Genomic DNA, 25,136 nt, shown 5'->3' on the forward strand with positions numbered 1-25,136 from the left:
ACACTGTAAACAGGGGCGTAGGAATGGGGCGGTGGGGCGGATCACCCCAGGTGCCCTCACTGAGGGGGGTGGCATTCAGCGTGGCACCCGCCTGTGACTTCCAAGTCTACCCCAAGCTGTCAGGGTAAGGGGCATAGCTGTGCGGCTTTGCTGGTGACATTCCCCCCTTCCCACTTTGTTTTGACAGCTTGGGGGAGGCTTGGGAGTTGCGGGCGGGCAGTGTGCCGAATGTCCACCATTGGTGGCTCACTGTTCCCCCAGCCGCAGGATGCATGCGCCGCTCTGGGCACCCGAGCAGCTATCCCACGCCTGGGAGGGCACCCTCCATGCCACGCCTCCCTCAGGATTGTGCCCGCCCTGGGCAGCATGTGCATGTACACGAAAGCTCATACCAAGAACTAACTTAGTTGGTCTTTAAGGTGCTACTGGAAGGAATTTTTTTTGTTTTGGCAAGTGTGAACTCCAGGCATGGAGGTCACCAAGGAACGGGCAGGGGGGGCGGCAGGGGGGCGGCTGCCTCCTCCCTAGATCAAGTAAAACAATAGAAATACTTAACTAACTGACCCACCTGGTCAGTTCTGTCGCCCCCCCCCCCCCGCTAACAAAAGTCCCGCCCCCCCAACAAAAATCCTGGCTACGCCCATGACTCCAGGCACCCCATTAGCCCAGGAGGTACAGCAGCATTTGCTGCTTCCATTCTCACAGCACATCCCCTTTAAGGTCCCCCAAGCCCTACAGTCAAGACATGTAGGAGTCTAAGCGATGGAGCTGGTTGGGCTCAGTCAGACGGTAGCTGTCCTCTCCCAGGAGAGGGGTGGGGAAACTGGCTTGCAGGGCTAACTTCAGCCACTTGACTCCCACAGGAGACAAGCAGATGCCTGTGGGAAATCAGTAAGTAGGACCCGAGCACAGGAGCCCGCTCCCCTCCTGCAGTTTCCAGCAAGTGGCATTCAGAAGCATCGCTGCCTCTGACCACAGAGGCAAAGCATAGCTATCATGGCTAGTAGCTGTTGATAGCCTCATCCTCCATGAATTTGTATAATTCTCCTTTAATGTCACACAAATTGGTAGCTATCACTGCTTCTTATGGGAGCGAGTTTCCCAGTTTAACACTGCCTGAAGAACGGTGTGTGTGTGTGTGTGTGTGTGTGTGTGTGTAAACCTATTCTGAATCATCCAACATTCAGCGTCATTGGATGGCCGTGGGTTCTGGTGTTATGAGAGAGGGAGAAAAACTTTCCTCTTTCCACTTTCTCCACACCACACATCACTTTTTAAACTTCTTTTGCCTCACTGTTCCGCTGTCTTTCAAATGATGCCCAGCATTCTGAGCTGCCACAGGTAACTCAATTCATGTGCGATGGCTGTCTCAAATTAAGAAGCTCAATTCCACAGGATTCTTTCTCTACTGGGGGTGGGGAGGGAGTGTGCGGAAGTGCTTTTAATATGATCATTCTTCCAAGGGACTATTTATGGAAGGCATTTGCTATTTGAGAGTCCCTTGACTGACAGAGTGCCAACCGGAGACTGACAAGGGAGGAAAGAATAAAAAGGAAGACAGAAGGAAGGGTGCAAGACCCACGGGAGCAGCTGAGATGTGTGGGCCCACTTCCCCCAGCATATGACGAGGGGGGATGTGCATGCTGGAAGCAAGACAATGCAAATGTATGCAGATCTGCTCATTTGCATAAGGCATTCCGGGCACCGCATTATCATTTATTTGTTACATTTTTCTAGGGGCAACTTCCCAGATGGGTTCTGCATATCACTCATGGTGGGAGGCCGGTGTTTTCACACCTGAGGGCTGTATCCAATGTTCTTTGTCTGCTCATGCAAGGAATGGACGCAGCTAGGGATCATTAGCAGAGGAATGGAAAATAAAACTGCCGATATCGTAATGCCATTATCATACCCTCCAACATTTCTCTGATGAAAATATGGACATCCTATTCTATATCAGGAAGCTTCTCCCGTGTTTGGTCTCGCTGCACACATAGATGCTATTTATACATCTACATCTGTCACCCTGAGCCAGTTACAACCTCTCTGCCGAACCCACCTCGCAGGGTTGTTGTAAAGAAAAAAATGTGTGAGGGAAGGGATCGTGTACAAGACCTTCAATGGATAAATGGAAGGTAGTGGTGGCCATGAATCTAGATGGCTTTAAAAAAGGATTGCTAGAAAAATGCTACCTGTTCTGTTGATATAGTACAACTCATACAGCATGATACAAATATTCACACAGTTGTTCAAGAATAATTTTACATCCTTTATCAAATATGTGAAAAAGAGACAATTACTTGCAAAGTGCCATGAAAACTTCCAAACTACGTAAAATAAAGTGAACTTGCAATATCAGATTTTACTAGATGCTTACGAATTCTTGACTCAGTTTTTCGTTTTTTCTTGCTTTTTAAATACAGTGGTACCTTGGTTTACATACGCTTCAGGATGCATACACTTCAGGTTACAGACTCCGCTAACCCAGAAATAGTACCTCGGGTTAAGAACTTTGCTTCAGGATAAGAACAGAAATCGGGCTCCGGCAGCTTGGCGGCAGCTGGAGGCCCCATTAGCTAAAGTGGTGCTTCAGGTTAAGAACAGTTTCAGGTTAAGAACGGACCTCTGGAACAAATTAAGTACTTAACCCAAGGTACCACTGTAAGTTCAAAAAAATTCAAGAAAAAGGTAAGTTCAACGTTGTTCCTGGTAGCTGTGAGGTGCTGGTGAACCAGTGTATGAAGTTCTATCCCTGTTTCGCCCTAGCTAAGCTATTCAGTCTTTTATGCTTAAGCCAAGAAATTTCTCTTCAAGGATATTCAGCACTAGTAGACGCATCAATGGCACGAGACAACTGAAGAAGCCCAAAAAACTGTGCTCAGGGAGTGTGCTATCTGCAAATCACAACGAATCGGCCCCACCGGGGATGAAACAGCAGCCTCTCAACTGTACGGATTGCTAGGGTGAAACAGTGATAGAATGCTGGCACCCTGTCTTCTTAAAAGAGGAATGGGCAAATTCACAGAGAAGAGGGCTACCCATGGTTACTAGCCATGATGGTTATGCTCTGTCTCTACAGCTGGAGGCAGGGATGCCTCTGAATACCAGTTTCTGCAAACCACAGAAAGAGAGAGTTGCAGTTGTCCTCATGCCCTGCTGGTGGGTTTCCCACTGGGGCATCTGGTTGGTCACTCTAAAACAGAATGCTGGACTAGAAGGGCCATTGGCCTGACACAGCAGGCATTTCCTATGTTCTTATATTATAGGGAAGCTTATTTTTGCAGACCCTCCAAGTGTCCCTATTTTCCAGGAACAGTCCTGTTTTATTATGTTTTTATATGTGTTGGAAGCTGCCCAGAGAAGCTAGGTCAACACAGGCACATGGGTGGGGTAGAAATAGTAAAATGATGATGGCGATGATGGAATAGAAAAAGGTAAAGGGACCCCTGACCATTAGGTCCAGTCGTGGCTGACTCTGGGGTTGCGGCGCTCATCTCGCTTTATTGGCCGAGGGAACCGGCATACAGCTTCCGGGTCATGTGGCCAGCATGACTAAACCACTTCTGGCGAACAGGAGCAGCGCACGGAAATTCCGTTTACCTTCCCACCAGAGCGGTACCTATTTATCTACTTGCACTGTGACGTGCTTTCGAACTGCTAGGTTGGCAGGAGCAGAGACCGAGCAATGGGAGCTCACCCCGTCGCGGGGATTCGAACCGCTGACCTTCTGATCGGCAAGTTTAACCCACAGCACCACCCGCGTCCCGATGATGGAGTAGGACGTCCCTATTTCCATTGCCGAAATGTTGGAAGGTATGTCACTGGTCAGGGGACTGGACTGTGCCAACAGCAGAAAATGATTTTAGAATTTGTGCAAACAATGAAAAACAATGCCAGGCTTATCCTCACTCCTGAAATAACCAAAGCCCGTGTTAGGGGTCAGACACCTGGCATGAAAAGTGCTCCCTTAAAAATTCAGAGTGCTCAGAAGCAACGCCTGGAACAACGGACAGGCTCTGTGGCCTCTAAGCTCCTGCTGGCTTCAGACAATATGTGCCTCCTGTTCAGGCTTTCATAGCTGGCCTTGGCAAGCTGTGTTGGCAAGGAAAGCTCACAGCTGGTGACCAGCTTTATAGGGCCACTGCTCTAAAATGGGCAGCGTAGGTTTGGCCACAAAATTAATCAAAGCTGCTTCTTGGAACCAGCAGCCACGAAACAGGCTCCCTCTGGTCTAGAAGGCACCCAGAAGCATGCACCCACCAGCTCTGCATTCTGGAGCACATGTTGTGTGCCTACGGAAAACAGAGTTGCACCATCTGTTTGAGGCCTACTAGTAGCCATTGCTGCTGCATTGTTGAATATCAAAGCAGGAAGCCAATTAATGCAGAGCAATTCTTAATGGGATTAAAAATGAGACGTGCTGGTAACATTCACATTACAGCATGTCCCCGTCGCACGGAAAGCAGTAAAACAAAATATTATATCCCCTTTGGAAACAACAAACTGCCCACATGCCCATTTCGGAGCAACCCGCTTCCCATAATAATCCATCCTGCAACAGAAACAGAAAATGAAGTTGACAACATATTTAGCCCAAGAGAGAAACTGTCAGCAGTGGAAGCCACAGAAAATATTGCAGCTGAGCTGAGGAGTATTTCAAAAAGCCTGACATCAATTCTCTCCACAACCAAAAAAGACTCCCTCCCCCCCACCCAAAGCCTTTGCCACATAAATTAGATTTGCAGATTGTTCTGATTTCAGTAACCCTATCATTTTTAGAGAGTGCACAATTGTTATTTCAAGAGGTGAGAGATGGGGAGCAGGTTATTCCATTTGCATTTTGAATAGCAGCTCCCACTTCCCCAACCAATCCATGGCCAAAAACACAACAAATTTTTTTTAACCCACTTCTCTTGACTTTTGCAATGCAGTTTTCCAACCAAAAAAAAAGTGCATCAAAAAGCATGTATAATAGGGGAAAGGGTGCCCAAATTAAACTAGTAAAATATATATTAACGAAAATAACACACAAGAATGCATTATAAGGAAATCACTTGCAAAGATGTGCCTATTAAGATACATGCATACATAAATACATTGACATTTTCATGCATTTTACTTTTTAAAAAAGTTTGCAAACTGATGCAGAAATAATTGTGAATTGTGAACTGAAGATTGTAAAAATGAGAAAGTGAGGGCAGCCAAAATTGGCAGATTCATTCATTCTGTTTAGGCGACTGCAATGCATGCTTCATGGGGCAGCCTCATGAAAATGACCCAGAAGAAGAAGAAGAAGAAGAAGAAGAAGAAGAAGAAGAAGAAGAAGAGGAGGAAGAAGAGTTTGGATTTGATATCCCACTTTATCACTACCTGAAGGAGTCTCAAAGCGGCTAACAATCTCCCTTCCTCCCCCACAACAAACACTCTGTGAGGTGAGTGGGGCTGAGAGACTTCAAAGAAGTGTGACTAGCCCAAGGTCACCCAGCAGCTGCATGTGGAGGAGCGGGGAAGCGAACCCGGTTCCCCAGATTACAAGTCCACCGCTCTTAACCACTACACCACACTGGCTCTCACAGAAGTTTCCATTTGTCCAAAACAGGTGTGCAAAATGGCTAACTGGGACTGGGCATTTCGATCATGTCACTCCAGTACTTATTCAGATGCCCTTCTTGAGCCCCTCAGGGGCAGGGTACTAAGGAACCCGTAAAATCACCTTTCCCCAATCAAATCACTAAAGACCTTGAGATCCTTTTCAAGAGGCCCTGCTCCAGTTGCCGTCCTTTTTCATGGACAAAAAGGCTATAGATGGCTACTAGCCATGATGGCTCAGCTCTGCCTCCATTGCTGGGGGCAGTGATGCTTGTGCCCGGGTCCTGCTTGTCAGTTTCCCTTTGGGGTATCTGGTCAGGCGCTGTGAGAACAGGATGCCAGACTAGATGGGACATTGGCCTGATCCAGCAGGCTCTTTTGATGTTCTCACTCTGCAGTTCAAGTGCTGAATGTGCTTCGAAGCTCAGCCTCTGACGTTCCTGTCCCACCCTCTGCCTAACGCAGGCTTCAGTGAATTAAAGCTTTTCCCAGAACAATGTCACAGCAACCATTGTACATACATACACACACACACACACACACACACACACACGTTCAAAATTCGCCAGGCACATTTTGCACCTAGTTCTTGGCCACTTGCAACCAAGTGAAGATACCTCTCCACCATTTGGAGGTGCATGCCTGGGTATCCTTGGAACTTGACTGTTTTCATACACTAGCAACACATCCTGTAGAATTCTATCCATTGCAATATATTTTTAAAAAACAATTTTTCATTGGTTTTTAAACAATTACAGTAACAACAATAACCATTGAACATCCAGCAGTACATCTAATAGTGTTTGTTATTATTATTTGTTCTTTCCATTGACTTTAGACATAAGCTCACACATTCAGTGTGGGTTTTTTAAAATATATTGATTTTCCAATATCATTCTAATAACAGCCACATTATAACAACACCAATTGTATCCAATTAATACAATTATTAATGCCAATTATTCAAATGTCGAATTATACAATTTAACTGAACTGGCCCCCTCACATGCTAGAGTTCATTCTCCTACATTTTTTTCTGGATTCCGAAATGTTAATAATTTCCATTACGTTCCATCCAGTTATAATAATCCCTTATATGACAGCAGCAATCTTGTGATTTCAATTCATGTTGGTATAATAGGGAATTTATAAAGTTTCCAGCGAGAAACTTTAGCTGTAATCCTTATTCTTTCCTGCCTGTGACAATTTTTCCCATGATGTTTTCCTGTCCATATATAGTGTTGCATCCTTTATTCCTGCAACCATTGATGGTTCCCATCATGTCTCAGGAGAAGATGTTATCTCACAGTTTCCAAAAGTCACTGCATCACTTTGTCCCGTGATTTGGCTTCCAGCAAACAAGTCGTCTTCACCATTTTTCCAGCCTAGGAAGAACGGTCTGAATCCAGACTGCAGATAGTTAATCCAAAAACTTCTATTCTTGTAGCTGGTAGACTCCTTCCCTCCCTGCCACTGATTTATGGCCATTTATCCTTATCTCAAACACATTCCTTTGTGGATAATGGAGGTCAGGAAGGATTTTGCTGTATATTTTCAAAGCATAGCATTTCTTACCCCTTTCCCTCTTAGTTCCTTTCTCTTATACATGCAGTTCCACTAGTTTTGTTAAATTCCATATTATATTCCAATTTCCTCCATCCTCACTTGTGCAGATATTTTTAAAATAAAACTTGCATTCCTGGGTGAGTGGGTTTGCCTTATCATAAATGTAGAAAAAAATCTTAAGTAAGCAAACTGTGGGCTCCCCTCCCCCTTTCGTCTCTTCTACCGAATGAAATCCACTCTCAATCCAAACCTTTCACATCCTTGTAGCTGGGTTGTTTTTGCAGTTTCTTATCTCATCGTCTCTGGCACACACCTGTAAAGGTAAAGGGACCCCTGACCATTAGGTCCAGTCGTGGCTGACTCTGGGGTTGCGGCGCTCATCTCGCTTTATTGGCCGAGGGAGCCGGCGTACAGCTTCCGGGTCATGTGGCCAGCATGACTAAGCCGCTTCTGGCAAACCAGAGCAGCGCACGGAAACACCGTTTACCTTCCAGCCGGAGCGGTACCTATTTATCTACTTGCACTTTGATGTGCTTTTGAACTGCTAGGTTGGCAGGAGCTGGGACCGAGCAACGGGAGCTCACCCCGTCGCGGGGATTCGAACCGCTGACCTTCTGATTGGCAAGTCCTAGGCTCTGTGGTTTAACCCACAGTGCCACCCGCGTCCCTGGCACACGCCTGTAGTTTACTCCAATTAAAGTTCAATAACAGGATAAGCTGTGCTTCCAGGATCGTGGCAGTCTGAGTGCTCTATGTACCCAGTGCTTTGGCCTCCCCTCGCATTCCATGGGGAAGCAAGTGCCAGACCACCAGGCCAACTGCAGAAGAGAGCCTGGTTCCTCTTCCAACTGAAGAGGAATACAGATGACGAAATTCCCCCATCATTATCTGATTCTGTCCTTCTCTCCTGCAGGGTTGGTGGAGACTCCATTCCTGGCGTACCAGAAACAGGAAGCCCCCACATTCAGTGTTCAAACCTATTACTTAACGTAACCTCTCTAGCGAGAAGATTGAATCCATTGTATTTTATCTGCACAATCAGAATGAAATTCAGGAAACAAAAAGCCGTATTGAAAAGTACGACTCTCTCTTTTTTATAATTTTTATTAAATTTTCTGTTTTACAATTTCAAAAACTCATTTTACACCCTTAAGATATCAAAAATTCAACTTCCAAGCCGTCTGGCCCCAAAATGGCAACTAGGCATTCTGTTTTGGCGACTGTAACCTTAGTTTAAGGAGCCATTTGGCATCTAGCTTATATATCTGAGTTTCTAACTCTCTCTCTCTCTCTCTCTCTCTCTCTCTCTCACACACACACACACACACACACACACACACACAGATATTTTCCTGGTCAGGTTTCATGGCCACTAGTCTGACCTGTGGGGATCACAGGGCTTCCCCTGGCACTGAAGTGTCCCCTGGGTTCCTCCTCCTCCTCCCCGTCCGAAGCCAACCTTTAGCTGCTGGGCAGGGCAGCCTCCAGGGCTGTTCTTTTCTTCTCTCTTCTCTCTCAAAAGGACGTTGATGGAGTGACTTTGATGTGCCGAATTAGGGAAAGCGTTTCTCAAAAGGTCTGAGCCCTGCCAGGTGGCATAATGGAAGCGACAGCCTGTCTAAGCCACTAAGCTTCCAAAGAGCTACAGGCTTGCACAGCGTCCACAAGGCAACAGGTCCAGGTGAGGAATTTAGTAATTTAGCCTCAAGGTTTCTTCAAGAAAATAAAAACATGCCCCCAATATTGCACCACACGTTTTCAACGTAAAACAATTTGCTGCCCTAGGATGAGGGCTGTGCAGGTTATCTCTCTGTTTTTCAAAAGTTGTTTACCAGCTTGCCATTTCTTTCTGTGCATGTCAGACTCTGGGCTCTGGTTAGAATGAAGGCTAAGTGACTCCATCGGCTTTGGTTTCTAGAATCATAGCATTGTATTGTTGGAAGGGACCAAAGGGTGACCTAGTCCAACCCCTTGCAATGCAGGAATCACAGCTAGTTTCTCATTTTTTCAAACTTCAGTTCTTCACACTTCACTATCAGTTTGCACAATATATACACCATACTTTTCTGTCTATAAGACGCCCCAATGTATAAGACGCCCCCTATTTTTTGGAGATTCAAAATTAAGAAAATGGGGGTAGATGGCACAGAGTTGTTGAGCATTTTTTAGGGGAGATTGCTGAAAATCGCTCACCTGCACGCGTCGATAAATCCGCCTCCCGTCTGTCCCATAACCGGCAGAAGCTGCCAATCGCCCACCCAACTACTGGAGCATCAGCCAATAAACACCCCCCATTGTTGCAGCAACCAATAACACGCACAACAGCTGCTGACAGCCTCAGCAGCAACCAATCAAACGTCCACCCTATGCACTACCTATGTATAAGATGCCCCACACTTTTTAGCATGATTTTTAAAGAAAAAAACATAGTCTTATACGCAGAAAAGTATGGTATATTTGTGGATGCAACTTTACCTAATATACACAGTTTTACAAATCTATTTGAGCTAATGTAAGGCACTTTGCACGTTATTTTCACTAATATCAACACTATGAACACATTACCTCCCTACGTGCAAACTTGTACACATTACTTGGCCGGAGAACTGCATTGCAAAAATTGGAGAAGTGTGAATTTTGAAGGGTGGCTGCTGCAGTCCCAGTTCACTTATCATTTCAGAGGGTGTGAATTAAGTAGGCTTAACCTTTACATGTAAAGTGGATGGGATTTCTCCCCCCTCCATGACTGGGATGATGTAATTTGAGACTGGCCAGAGCTGAGTCAGCTAGCCTGGGGAGCTAAGAACCTCTTTCAGGTACAGAAGAGAATGGAGGTGTGCAACTTCAACCCATCCGTTTCGCAGAGGGCAAGAGCTCTGAATGGGCCACGATGTCTTTGATCTCCCTCTACTGTCGGAGGCAGTCTCTTAATACCAGCTGCTTGAAATGAGACGCTTCAAAGGGGAATGCTACACAGATTCCTTTTCCAGATCTGCCCATTGCTGCATTAAAACCAGGCCACTTGCTCACCACAACAGCTTATGATCCCCACCCCCGAGGTTCTTGCTGTTCTAGCAAACCCAAGGCCAAGGCATCTTGAGGAGTAAGTAGCCGAGTAAACCAGATGTCAGAGGCTGCTTAAGGACATGGGGTATAAGCAGCAGCTTAAGCTGCCCACTCTCATTCCTCTGGCATGGAATTCAGACCAGCCAGCAAATCCACAGCTGCCCACAGCGCTAAACATCTGCACTGCTCTTGGGCCTCAATGTGGTTTGTGTATTTATGACAAGCTCATATTAACAACACCTTTTGTACCAAATGAATGGTGCATGACTTGGTGGCAAGGGGCTGAAAGTTTCCATAGAAAACTTCCACAACTTTGTGCCCTCCAGATGTTTTGGAGCAGATGTTTTGGGTGCTGGCTCCTAGGGCTCAAGCACTTTTGGCCCCCTCTATATTTTGGGAGTAGCGCCTGGGCACCCCCCATTGGCATGAAGCCAAAGTGCGGAGCTGAGCACAGTGTGCCTCCAATGGCTGGCTCCTTCTCACCTTCTCCTGCCACAGAGGGGAAGGAGGGTCAAAGCAGCATTCTGCCAGTGACAGCGCCAGGAGGAGGCAGCGGAGGGGCCGTCAGCCATTAAGCTGCGTGGCTGCCATGTTTGGCTCCTCCTGGTGTCCTGACATCACACGCACAATGCTCCCACCGTCCACAAATCACCCTTGCAAGATGGCGCCTCTGTTTTGGACTACAATTCCTATCAGTCCCAACCCACACAGCCATTTTGGACTACAACTCCCATCAGCCTCAGCCAGCATGAACATGGTTAGGACTACCACTCCCAGGATGCATATGGCCATGCTGGCTGAGGGTGATTGGAGCAGCAGCCCGAAAGATCTGTGAAGGACACCAGGTGGGGGAAAGCTGTCCTAGACCTACCCCCAGACTCTTCAGCAGGAACCGAAAGCTGCGTCAGCCAGAAATCCTCTTTGTGCCTGTAGGAGTAATCCAGCAACACTTTCTGAGACAGCTGCATCCTAACCTCAACACAGATGCACAGATTTGGGCCTTGACTGTGCTCCCAGTTGGAAGCCACTCAGGTGCCTGACAGCAACCCCTCATTGCTCAAGCCACACTTGAAAGGCTTTTTGCAGCACCCCAAACTACCTCTGCCAACAAAGGTCCGTATAGTTAAAGCTATGGTTTTCCCAGTAGTGATGTATGGAAGTGAGAGCTGGACCACAAAGAAGTCTGATCACCGAATAATTGATGCTTTTGGATTATGGTGCTGGAGGAGACTCTTGAGAGTCCCATGGACTGCAAGAAGATCAAACCTATCCATTCTTAAGGAAATCAGCCCTGAGTGCTCACTGGAAGGACAGATCGTGAAGCTGAGGCTCCAATACTTTGGCCACCTCGTGAGAAGAGAAGACTCCCTGGAAAAGACCCTGATGTTGGGAAAGATTGAGGGCATAAGAAGAAGGGGACGACAGAGGACGAGATGGTTGGACAGTGTTCTCGAAGCTACCAGCATGAGCTTGACCAAACTGCGGGAGGCAGTGGAAGACAGTAGTGGCTGGCGTGCTCTGGTCCATGAGGGCACGAAGAGTCGGACACAACTAAATGACTAAACAACAACAACAACAAACTACCTCTGGCTCTCACGACTAAGCTGGAGTTGTGGGAAATTATTTATTTATATTTATTTTTTAAAATTTGCATACCATTATATCATTTTTTTAAAAAATCAAAGCAGTTTACAGCACTAAAACCATGCAATAAAACCATTAAAAAGGTAAAAGGTAATCATTTTGGAAGGCTTGGTTTCTTGTTGTCAAATGAGCCTCACCTGCTCGGGGAATGATGCTCCTGCAGCTGCTCTTAGTGACTGAGCTGTGATATTATAAGGGTTCATGTGATCCCTAAGGTATCCTTGACCTAAGTTGTTCAGGGCTTTGTAAATTAATACAAGAACCTTGAACATGGCTCGGTGGTAGATGGCCGCCATTGGCAAAGCAGACAAAGCTAATGAAAGGAACTCCTAGCTAACCCTCAACCTGAAGGGCAGGCTCTCCAGCTCAGAGATCCCAAGGCCTGAGCATACACATACCTTACAAGGCAAGGGTCCAGCTCTGAGACCCCCGAGGAATAGGGCTGGGTGCTATATTGATATATAGTCCCAAACCAGTTTGAAGGCCATATCATGATATCGCTGTCATAAATTTTGGCCTGGCAATATATCGCGAATCGTGATATCTGTGTGTGTTATGCCAAAATCACAATGTGGGGGAAACTGTGAAGCCAGCCATTGCCTCTACATAGCTCCACCCTTATTTCAGACATTGTGATATATCCGTATATCACAATGTTTAGCTGGCGATATATCGCAATGTTGTTAACCAGATATTGCCCAGCCCTACTGAGGATCCAGGTACAAAGCCAAGAGCTGCCAACGCTGTTGAAGGCTGCAGACTTTTCTCTGCACTGTTAACAGCAACCCAGCAGGCAAAGCATCACTTGTCCCTTTCTTTGCATGCTTGCAAATGCTTATGCTGCTTCAGGAAAGGGAGCGCAGGGAGAGCCAAACACTTTGGAATCCCCCTCTGGTTCACAACTCTGGGGGATCTGCGAGACCTTCTGCAAACATCACTGTGCCCTGATGTGCCACCCAAGCCCTGCACACGTCAGGCAAGGTGACCTGGCAACACCAGTTGTCCCTCAGCCAAAGGCAAGAAGCAGCCCTGAGGCTTTTCTGGATGCCTTCCTTGAAGCTCTCAACTTCACTCCCTGCCCTTTGATGCAACTAATTTTTATTTAAAGAGACATTGCCAAGTTGGCATAATTATGCTTTATCTGCTCGACAAAGGAGCCTTACGCTGAATAGACCTCGCACAGATAAGAGGGCCTATTTTCTTCAAGGGCGTTGACATGAAGTGGAGCAGACAGATCAAAAGAGAGCACAAGGCTGAGGAATGAGGGCTTTATTTTTTTTTAGATAATTGGAAAAGGCTCCATTCTTTCCTTTTTTCCTCTTAATGCTCTTAGGAAAATGGGAGCTTAATTTTCAGATTGATACCAGCTCTGAGAGCAAAGAAGGCACAAACTGATCCCCCTGCCCTGCAAAAGGAAACCATCTATTGAGCAGCCCAAATACAGAGAGCTCCTCTTCTGATCTCCAAAGACCCTCACTCCCACCCAACGTGAATGAAGAGAAAAAAGACCTGAGAGAGCTTTGAACGCATCCAGAGCAGACCTCAACAAGCTGGTGCCAATCAGATGTTTTGGATGACACCTCCCATCAGCCCCCAGGTAGAAGAGCTGTTGAGAGCTGTAGTCTGAAAGATCAGGATGGTGCCATATTGTGAAGGTTGATTTAGATCAGAACTTCCTAAACATATATTAAAAGCAGAGACGTTGGAGATGTTGTCTTGCCTGAGGTTTCATTTACTGCAGTTCCAAACCAGCTAAGGCTGTCAAAGCAGCTTAAGGGTGTACACAATGTGTTTTCATCAATTGCAGCCATGGCTCCCCCCACCCCATCCGCCTCTCAAGACTGTGAAATGCTGTTCTCAAAATTGCATTGTGAATATACATGTTTCTCAGGTCGGCAGGGTTTTCCGTCATAGACACAAGTGGCCCACAGCAGTTTGACTTCACCCCTGGAGACAAACTCCATTGTCTCTTGAGACAGACAAATGCCAACAACAACTGTGTGACTACAGATTCTGAAATTTGGCTGAACCCCATTTTCTCCGGTCCTGAATCAAGCAAATTCTACTCTGTGCTGGCAAAGAAACAGCTGGTGTGTCAATGAAAGTTGGAGATTTTAAAACGGAGGTTGGATGGCCATCTGGCAGAGATTATTTAGTTGTGATTCCATCCTTGCAAAGGGCTGGGCTGGATGCCCCTTGGGGCCCCTTCAAACTCTACAGTTCCATGATTTCTATGAAGAACCTCGGCTGAACTTTAGGTTTGAGGTCCTCGCGATCCTGATTGTTGTAAACCCTGGTTGAAATGTGATACGTAGGTCTCATCCAGGTTTCCTTTTGTGCTGTGCTTTCCAGGCACAGTTTGTAGATCATATCCAAGCTTCTTTCCCCCCCTAGGAAGGCTTGCTATTTATTGCTGAATTGGTACAAACAGCAATCAATGGGAAACCCAATTGCTGTTTGTTCTGATTCAGCAGTAAACAGCAGGAGAAAAAAACAAAAAACCCATTGCTCGGGCATAGACCTGGAAAGCTCAGACCTGTGCCTGGAATGCACAGTGCAAAAGGGAGTCTGGATGAGTCCTTAGTGTGGTTAAACAGCAACAATAAGCAGACCTCTCTGCAACTCTTGATGCATTTAAAACCACATTGCTGGTGTTCACAGAGGCAATGTTCACGTGCTGGTTCAACAGCCTTCCACAACCTGTCGCAAGCCTCCAGAGGTTTTCAATTGCAGTAGAGCTGGGCTGCCTGGGGCTGCTGGCAGCTGCAGCCTAGAATATATTGAGGGCACCAGGTTGGCAAAGGCTGATCTAGACCATGGGTCTGCAGAATGTAAAGGCTGAATGTTGGTGCACAGGTAAGTGTGTTGAGATTTTTTTTGCATGGCCAGTGCTCAGCTTAAACCAGACCAACTGACCTTTCTTTACTTGCAAACAAAGGAGCTGTAGTGGGTTTGGAAATGCAGTCTGATGTCACCACCAACTGCTGCTCCCAACTGGGGAACTCCCAGCCCTGAAGTCAGGCTTCTGCATTGCTGGTTTGCTGTCATCCCATTGAGCACGTTCCACCGGGAGCCCATCCAGGCTGAAGTGCTCCTACTACCCAGGCAAATGTGCTTTCCCAAGCCCCATCAAAATGGAAAGGAACTGCTTGAGAGCACTAACACAGCTAATGGAACTTCTTCCAGCAGATTAAGTGGTCTTATCCTTATGTGGCATAAGGAGGAGATGTCTTCTTAAGCCTTCCAGCTGTTCACTCCTCGCAGAAGGCAAAGGCACTCTCAAGAGTGAGCTGGGGCAAAAAGCAACAGAGTCTTGCAGCAGCTTAAAAAGTCTAACAAATGAGTACAGGTGAAGATTTTGTGGACTGCTGACTACCTCCTCAAAAGACAAAGCGCTTTGGCAAAGATGGAGCAAGCTTTTTTCCCTGATGCTCCAGAGGGAAGGACCCAAATCAATGGATTCGAATACAAGGAAGGAAATTCTGACTAAACATTAGGAGGAACTTTCTGATGGTAAGAGCTGTTCAATGGTAGAATGCTTTTTTTGTTGGGAGCCATCCAGTGTGGTTGGGGCAACCCAGTCAGAGGCATATACTGTACATCTTCATCATCATCATGATAATTATACTTGATTCATTCCTAACTTAGCTGTTTTCAACCAAAGGTGAGAAAATGCACTGTTATAAGCTGGAGAAGATTTAGTAAAGGAATCAGTGAAAGCATGGGGCTTGATCCACCAAAAAGTTCTTGTGCACATGCGGCATTGGCATTTAATATTAAACTGGTATTGTTATTATTCCTAAAATTGCTGCACAAAAATTCAGCACAGCAATACAGGCCATGCTTACAATCTGCAGCAGCCTCTCCCAACAGGGTGCCCTCCAAATATTTTGTGTACTACAACTCCCATCAACCCCAGTGGCATACAGCTGTGCTGGTTGAGTCTGTTGAGAGTTGTAATCCAAAACATCTGGAGGATATAAGGTTACAGAAAGCTTCCCTAAATTGAGAGATTTTTTGAAGTTTAAGAAAAAGAGAGAGGGGTGGGGAGAAAGAAAGAAAGAAAGAAAGAAAGAAAGAAAGAAAGAAAGAAAGAAAGAGAGATCCTAAATCTGACAGAAAGGCCATAGACCAGAGGGTATATTTTGGTCTCCTCATCACAAAAAGGCTAATAATAGCTGCTGCGGGAGCAAGGAGGTTCAGTAGCGTCTCAAAATCAATCACCCGGCAGCGCTAGAAATTAGCCCGTTTCCATGGTGAAGGCAAATTGCCAGACAGTCCCAAGGCAAATTGCCCAAAGTCGATGGGCAAGGAGGAGGCTCCTGTCCTTGCAGGTGCAAAGAACTGCAGACTGAGCCAAAGAAAAACAAGGTGGAACAGCCCAACTCAAGCTCCCTGGACAGGCCAACAAAAGTGAGGTTGAGCAGAGAGACAGAGCATTTCAATGGGGTTGGTGGGGGGAGATCACAAGCTTCTCCTGTTCCTCCCCACTGCTCATTGAAATAACATCTGCTTGGCATGCAGAAAGCCCTAGGTTTAATCCCCAATGGCATCTCCAGGCAAGGCTGTAACAGCAGGGCACAAATGAAATAAGTAAGTAAATAAAAGGTAGGTAGGTAGGTACGTGGGACGCGGGTGGCGCTGTGGGTTAAACCTCAGAGCCTAGGGCTTGCTGATCTGAAGGTCGGCGGTTCGAATCCCTGTGACAGGGTGAGCTCCCGTTGCTCGGTCCCTGCTCCTGCCAACCAACAGTTCGAAGGCACCTCAAAGTGCAAGTAGATAAATAAGTACCTCTCTGGCAGGAAGGTAAACGGCGTTTCCGTGTGCTGCTCTGGTTCGCCAGAAGCGGCTTAGTCATGCTGGCCACATGACCCGGAAGCTGTACGCCTGCTCCTTTGGCCAATAAAGCGAGATGAGCGCCGCAACCCCAGAGTCGACCACGACTGGACCTAATGGTCAGGGGTCCCTTTACCTTTACCTAGGTAGGTAGCTACATTTATATCCCACCCTTTTCCAGCTCCTCATTTAATCCCCACAACAGCCCTTTGAGGTAGGTTAGGCTGAGAAGCAGCAACTGGCCCAAGGTCACCCAGGGAGCTTCATGGCCAAGTGCTACCTCCCAGCTCCTAGTTGGATACTCTAACCATTATGCCACACTAGATCTCAAAAGCAAAACAACAAAAACAAACAATGTAAGAAAAGCTGCAAAATGCAGCCCATCAGAGACGATCTGCAGAATGAAAGAAGGGAGGTTCACAAGCACCCGGCAGCCACCTCAGAAGTAAGGTAAGCAGAAGAAAACCCCCGAAACCTGGAGTCAGAATCCCACCAACATGTTGTCTCTCCTTTGATCGTTTTTGGATGCACTTCTTTTCTCATTAACGGAGGGCAAAGGGTCTGGGATGCGGGGAGGAAGTGCAGAAGGACAGTTTGCCAGGGCGCTCATCCAACCTGCCCTCACTGTTTTTAGAACATCTCACCTACCTCCCCCCGCAAGAAGGAGCTTAGTTGAGGAGTTTACTTACATCTGAGGCAGGGCCCTTGTCTGCACCAGGGCAAGTGAAGGTAACAAATTCATGGCACCTCTTGTGGACGACGAAGCAGCAGACTGCAAGGAGAGAGCAAAGAAAGGAGAATTTAATGGAGAGCTAACTAAGCGGTGGTGGAGGGGTAAGATTTGAGGGACCCCTGCGCGGTCAGGTCTTGCAATCCCCCAGCAGGCCAGATATTTATTTTGCACTTAACATGGCTTTGCAAGGCATGACAGATTTGTTTTCTATTCTTCTTCAAGCAAGGAAATTAATTCTCAATTAAGGGTTGCTTAATGGGATTATTCATCTCTTGTTTTGCTTTCTGAGCGAGGCACTGAAAGGCTGGTCATTCACAAGCAAACTGCTGAAGAACAACAAGTAGAAACCAGAACTCTTTTATTGCTTTATGGCAACAAGGCCTGTGATGGGTAAGATCGTTAGGTGATTCATTTGAACCTAAGACCAAGAAGCCATTTCCAGGTGTATCAGCCTGGAATCTGCAAGGGTGGAAGAAGTATTGCATTTTGTCTGTCCTGGGTCATTCATTCATTCATTCATTCATTCATTCATTCATTCATACCCTCAAAGTGGTATACATGGTTCTCCTCCCTCCTCATTTAATCCCCACAACAACCCTGTGCCCAGTGAGCTTCGTAGCTGAGTGAGGATTTGAACCCTGGTTTCCCAGGTCCTAGTCTGACGCTCTAACCACTACACCACACTGGCTCTCTGTGGGAAGCTGAATCACTCACTACAGTGGTACCTTGGGTTAAGAACTTAATTCGTTCCGGAGGTCCATTCTTAACCTGAAACTGTTCTTAACCTGAAGCACCACTTTAGCTAATGGGGCCTCCCACTGCTGCCACACTGCCAGAGCACAATTTCTGTTCTCATCCTGAAGCAAAGTTCTTAACCCAAGGTACTATTTCTGGGTTAGTGGAGTCTGTAACCTGAAATGTCTGTAACATGAAGTGTATGTAACCCAAGGTACCACTGTATTTAGCTTCACTGGATGACACTGCTGTACTATGGGAGAGGGAGAAAAAATATTTCTCTCCATTTTCTCCATACTTTTATACACTTCTAGCCTGTTATTCACCTTTTTTACTAAACTAAAAAGTTCCCAATACTGCAACCTTTCTTCACAGGAGAGTCGCTCCAACAGCTTGATCATTTTGGTTGCCCTTTCCCACATCTACAAGATCCTTTTCGAGGTGAGGCAACCAGAACTGTACATGGTATTTCAAATGGGGTTGCACCATTCTCTTGTATAACGGCATTATGACGACTTTGGCAACTTCGTCGATATTTAAGCGAATACTGTAGCACAAGAAATATATTTAAATCTGAATTTCATCTCAGTGTATGCATCCCTACGTGGTTATTGAGCCAGGAATTGTATCACAAAGTTCAGAGCAGTACAAAATCCAAAGGACAATGACATTCTGATCTGTTTAGTAGTTAGGGAGGTGCAAATTAGGTCGCTTCATTTTAAAATGCAGAGCAAATGTCAGTTCTTCTCTGTCTCTCCCTTCCACCCACCCTTGCCCCAGGGTGTCTTTAAATATTAAAGTCAAGGGTGGGGGTACACAGGGATTCTAGAGGACACCTCCTTTCACTGTTGACCAGAGGACGGGGAGATGGGGAGGGAATGAGCCATTTTGCCCTTGGAGAGAGTCCTGTTGCTCAGACAGCAATGATGTGGCCAATGAGAATGTAGCAGGAGTCAAGGCTGTTGCCAGAATTCCACTCGGCCCTTCTCTGATATGACACCCTCTCTGATCCTTGCGCTTGAGGTTCTGTTTCAAAGTTTAATTATTAAGTAAGGCATGAAATATATATCATGCACACACTTCACACCTTCCCAGTAGCATCCTGGAGTCTGCAGCTCTCATTCACCAGGCAGCAAAATAATTAGGTGCCAAATGTTACACAGTGCAGAACTAGGCAACCATATCAAAATAGATTGCAAAAAGGTGCAATTTAATAAATGGATTTTTAGGGGGGGAAACAAATAAAGGAGTATGGAGGACTGCAAACACATCATGATCCCCCAATCCCGCCACCATCACCAGAGCAGGCTCAGCCACTCGCCGCCTTGGCCAGCCATCCAGTCTAGCTGCCAGACCAAAGTTGTTCTTCCTGTTTCTACCAATGAGCAGCAGAGCAACCATTGCGATGGCCACCTCATATTGACTGGGAGTGCTTGGCCTTTTCAGCGATCGATAGGAACACAGATTGTTCTATCCATAACATAGATTGCTGTGAAAGGAAGTCGTTTCATTTACAAATGAGATCCAATAGCAAAATGTGAGTTTTGGCCCATCGCCTGCCTCTGGGCTGGGGAAATCTATGCAGGTCATTTCGGTTGAGGCTGAAGGACCAGGCAATTTGGGGAAACTTACTTCCAAGGAGCACCCAGTGGCCACATGCACACCACACATTTAACACATTTTTGTATCACTTTCAGCAGTCATGGCTGCCCTCAAAGAATCCTGGGAACTGTAGCATGTTATGGGTGCTGAGAGCAGTTAGGAGACCCCTTTATTTCCCTCACAGAGCTACAGTTTCCAGAGTGGTTTATCAGCTGATCCCTCTACCCAGGTCAGGGGAGGAGGAAGGGGGTGCGGTAGGGGCGGTCCGCCCCGGGTGTCACCACTGAGGGGGGTGACAAAATGCTGGGCAGCACTCACCGTGGGGCCTGCAGCACACCCGAGCCACACATCTCTCCTGGGAGTGACGCAGTGGCTTGGGCACCTGCAGGCTCCATGCTGCCCCAAACGGTCCGTCCACAACCTTTCCCTCAGCTGTAGGGCGGCTGAGTGGGAGGAGGCAGGCAAACTCCGCAGAGGCCCCGCTGAGCATCCTGCCCCGGCTGGCTCCTCCCCTCCCCGCCCTGCCCCGCCCTGTGGCTGGCTGGCCCTGGCCCTGGGCGCAGGGCACACACACCACCCCAGGCGCCCAATCGGCTTGCTCTGCTGCTAACCCAGGGAACTCTGGGGAAAGAATGGGGGCCTTGTAACAAGTCTCAGCATCCCAGGATTCTTTGGGGGAAGCCTGTGAAAAATGGTATAACAGTGCTTTGAATACCTGATGTGAATGTGGCCACTGCATAAATTATGGAATTTGATCTCACAAGATGTAGTGATGGTCAGCAATTTGATGGCTTTAAAAAAGGAATAGACGAATAGGAGAGGGCTGTTGAAGGCTACTAGCCATTATGGTGATGCTGTGCCTCCGCGGTTGGAAGCAGGAACTGGTTGTTTTTCTTAATTGGAGCATTGCACACCAACCCGTAAAAACAAAATGTTCCAAGAAAGAATATGTGAAGGCAAGGAACATCTAACAAAAGGGAACTGCAACATCTAAGTATGCTTAATTCCAGGGTGGAAATTTTAAAATATTAAACCTATTCCATTACAGCTTTTTTTCTTCGGACAATGTCAAGCTTCAAGAAAGATTTATATGCTGGAATTTATCTGCAGCCCGCAGTTAAGGGTCTTCATTCTTATTTTATTCTACTATTCATAGGGGTTCCCGTGATGCATTTGGCCCTAGCCAGGAATTTGCTAAAGGTGGGAGGGGGCTGGCGCAAGCCCCCAGTGTCCACACCCCCACCCCCACACCCCATCCACCTTCTTGCAATGACGGTATGAAAGCCAAATCCAAATGCATTCATCTAAGGACACTTGAATCTCTCTTTGGACCTTCCTTCTCAATGTACAAAGGTCTGAAGTTGAGCCAGCCTCTGTGTGGATGTCTGGGGGCAAAGCCACATAAGCTCCCCAGCGACAATCGCCTGCTTTTAGCCCACCTGCATTCACTTAGAAGGCCTGCAGAGGGCAACTGGCTGTCTTTCTGTTTCAGCCTTCCCCAACTTAGGACTCAGTGAAGAAAAAGTGATTGATATGTCTTGTATGTGCAATATAATGTTGCGCCGCTGGATGGCGATGTGGAGTCCCGTTTTTTCTCTACCGGTTTTCCCTGTTTAAATTTACAACGCTTTGAAATGAAACAGTTACAGATGGGTAGCCGTGTTGGTCTGCCATAGTCAAAACAAAAAAAATTCCTTCCAGTAGCACCTTAAAGACCAACTAAGTTAGTTCTTGGTATGAGCTTTCGTGTGCTCATCATTTGGTATCTGAAGAAGTGTGCATGCACACGAAAGCTCATACCAAGAACTAACTTAGTTGGTCTTTAAGGTGCTACTGGAAGGAATTTTTTTTGTTTTGAAATGAAACACTTCTTCAATGAGTCTAGATTCAGCCCTAGTGTCCCTCCAGAGATCGATGAAGCCATTGTGGGGCCTTTTCTGGCGTGAACAACATGAGATGCAGATGGACCTGAACTGGAACCCAACCATTCATAAATAAGCCATAATAAAACAGAAGAAAAGAGCCCTGTTCGATCAGACCAGTAGTGTATCAGATCCAGTGTCTGTTCTGACAATGGCCAACCCAATGTCCCAATGGACATCCCACAAGCATCTCCCCATCTGTGCTTTCCAGCAACTGATATTCAGAAGCATTGCTGCCTCTGACCATGGAGACAGAACATAGCCATCATGAGTAATAGCCATGGACAGCCCTCTCCTCCATGAATTTGTCCAATCCTCTTTTAAAGCCATCCAGGTTGGTGGCCATCACTGCCTCCTGTGGCAGTGAGTTCCATAGTTTAAATCTGCTCTGCATGAGGAGATCCTTCCTTTTCACTCCTCAGTCTTCCAACATTCAGCTTCATTGGCTGGCCATGCGTTCTAGTGTCATGAGAGAGGGGGGAAAGCTTTTCTCTATCCACTTTCTGCAATGCCATGCATAATTTTATACATTGCCATCACATTGCCTTTTTTCTAAACTAGAAAGCCCCAAATCCTGATTAAACTCTGCTTCCCCCTTTTTTTTCTTTAGTTTTTATAATAACACTAACACACTCCCTGTTCTAAAAGAAAAACTGGTATGATTACCGATTTGCTAGAATGTTAACGTTTGCCCTTATTGGTTTTTCCGGATTAGACCCCAGGAAACCAGGGGCCAAATCCTCACGCAGCCATGAATCTCATTGAGTGATCATGGACCAGCCACTCACTCTCAGCCTAACCTACTTTGCAAGGTTGTCGTGGGGGGGGGCAAAGGGGGAGAAGAACTATGTAGGCCACCTCAAGCTCCTTGAATATAAATGCAAATAAACAAGTAAATAATACTTGTCTGCTGTGAGTGGGTCATAAGCCAGAGTAAAAAGTGGGTGGGGTCATCCCTCTCTTTTTGCCCCCCCCCTATTTCATTCCTGTTCTCTCTGTGCCACTCAATTTGCCAGGGAGAGACAGACTGTGCTTGCTAGGGGTCTGAGTCGACGACAGGCTTTCTTTTCTCCTCCTCCTATCTGTTTTGGCTCCCCATCTCCTTTTCCTGTGGTCCAACCTGCTCTAAGCCCTTTGGCCCTTGACTGGGCCATTTTTGGTGCACTGGGTCTTCTGCAGTATCACAAATCGTGGTCCTCCCTCCATCACTCCCAGCTGCTCGTAAACAGTGTCATAAAACCCTGTCATTGGGGACACGGCTGAGTTTGCACCCACCCACACATGTCATCTGTTTATCTTTCATTCCACGGAGATCCCTTCAGCTCTCTGCTTTTGATTCCCAGGAGGGGGCGGAGGGCGGCTGAGAATAGCTTTATCCATTCCAAGTCCTGAGCACAAACTTGCTGGGTTCACACATCTCTGACTTCAACTGTACTTGATGTTCCCATTCTTCCAAGCATTGAAATGCAACTGCCTGTCACAGGCTCTGAGCACAAGAGCCCTGTCACCTCCTGTGGTTTACAGCACTGCTGCCTCAAACTGGTGCAGGCAGAGCATAGCCCAGGGGTAGGCAACCTAAGGCCCAGGGGCCGGATGTGGCCCAATCGCATTCTCAATCCGGCCCGCGTATGGTCTGCGAATCACCATGTTTTTACATGAGTAGAATGTGTCCTTTTATTTAAAATGCATCTCTGGGTTATTTGTGGAGCCTGCCTGGTGTTTTTACATGAGTAGAATGTGTGCTTTTATTTAAAAGGCATCTCTGGGTTATTTGTGGGGCATAGGAATTCGTTCTTTCCCCCCGAAAAAATACAGTCCGGCCCACCACAAGGTCTGAGGGACAGTGGACCGGCCCACAGCTGAAAAAGGTTGCTGAACCCTGGTATAGCCTTTCATCTGGGGGTTCTCTAGCTGACCCTTCTGACTCCCCAAGGCCACAGCCCCTCCCCCCTTGCTTTGTACCCTGCTGAGTGTTTTTGCCTGTCTAGAGCATGGCTTTGAATTCAGATAATACTCCTTGGTGGCTTGGATGGGAGCTTGAAAAATGGGTGTGTGAGCAAATGAACATTCGTTGCTCTGCTCAGGCTTGCTCTTGGTCCTGCCTACCTCTAGCATGAGGCCCCTGGAAAGTTGTGTAGAAAGGAAGGTGGCCCCTCCGGCTGAAAAATGCTCTCCTCTCCTGCCATTCACTCTTTCTCTGTGGTTCCTGTATTCCAGGGGATGGACTAGAACCAGCGGTTCTCAACCTGTGGGTCCTCAGATGTTGTTGGACTACAACTCCCATCATCCCTGAGCTCTGGCCTTGCTAGCTAGGGATGATGGGAGTTGTAATTCAACAACGTCTGGGGACCCACAGGTTGAGAAAAGCTGGAATAGATGATCCTTTGCCCTGCCTCCTGGTGCCTCCATTTCCTCTGATTCAGCCCTTCTCATGCCTCTATTTTTCCAGCCCAGTTCTCCCTCACTACACCTCAGCAGAATTCCAGACAGCCGGCTTGGGCAGGGAGCCAAACCATTTTGGCGTGTCTCCTAGACGCATCGCAACAACACATTTATTATTATTGGTTGTTGTTGTTTATTTACAAACATGAACACACACACACAAATATGTTGGCAGTGATTGCCCTGTGGCAACACTGGTTTCGGAAACACAAGAGCAGTGCCTTAAGCAGATCCTTTGGCAGCCAGCTTCAAAAACTCCACATTGTGGGCAAATTCAAAGCTGCCTGCATGAAGTGAAGCCTTCTCCGGGCTTGGCTTTCTGTAGTTAGCATGATCAGAAATTGAGGTGAAGAGAGGTGCCGAAAGGTGAGCCCTGAAATTACACAGTTAATTGCCAGCTTAGAGTGGAGTCATCTGAGATGCCTGACAGCCTCTAGTGATGAAATGAATTTTGACATGAGGGTATGAGAAGCAGGCCTGGCCTTCCAGCCACCCTCTCTGAGACTCTGTCACAAACGTCTCTGAAGAAAGATCCCCATTGCAAGTGCTTCTAAGAACATGAGAAGAGCCTGCTGGATGAGGCCAATGGCCCACCCAGTCCAGCATCCTGTTCTTGCCATGGCCAGTCGGATGCCATGGGGAAGCATGCAAGCAGAACCTAGGCAAGAGAGCCATCCTGGCTAGTAGCCACTGATTGTTTCTCCTCCATGAATTTATCTAATCTCTACCTCCTGTGGGAGTGAGTTCCACAGTTTGGCTATATTCTGTGTGAAGAAGGACTTTCTTTTATGTGTGGGACCACACCTGGGATACTGTGTCCATTTCTAGGCACGACAATTTAAAAAGGATGTTGACAAGATGGAACGTGGGCAGAGGAGGGCAACCAGAATGATCAGAGGTCTGGAAACCAAGCCTTATGAGGAACGGTTGCTGGAGCTGGATGTGTTCAGCCTAGAAAAGAGGAGACTGAGAGGAGATATGATAGCCATCTTCAAATAAGT

At 46.9% G+C, this 25,136-nt stretch overlaps 2 protein-coding genes across 3 annotated transcripts in view; both read right to left on the reverse strand.

Moving 5' to 3' along the window:
* PRKCB (protein kinase C beta) overlaps positions 1-25,136 on the reverse strand; it is a 179,274-nt gene that overhangs the window by 97,223 nt on the left and 56,915 nt on the right. For both annotated transcript variants that reach the window (XM_028705262.2, XM_028705261.2), the window contains exon 3: positions 17,391-17,473. In XM_028705262.2, the coding sequence (XP_028561095.2) occupies positions 17,391-17,473 (83 nt within the window). The remainder of the gene's footprint in view (positions 1-17,390; positions 17,474-25,136) is intronic.
* SLC5A11 (solute carrier family 5 member 11) overlaps positions 1-25,136 on the reverse strand; it is a 342,594-nt gene that overhangs the window by 85,968 nt on the left and 231,490 nt on the right. The window lies entirely within an intron of this gene.

The sequence above is a fragment of the Podarcis muralis genome, chromosome 14 (genome assembly GCF_964188315.1).
Source record: "Podarcis muralis chromosome 14, rPodMur119.hap1.1, whole genome shotgun sequence".
NCBI lineage: Eukaryota > Metazoa > Chordata > Lepidosauria > Squamata > Lacertidae > Podarcis > Podarcis muralis.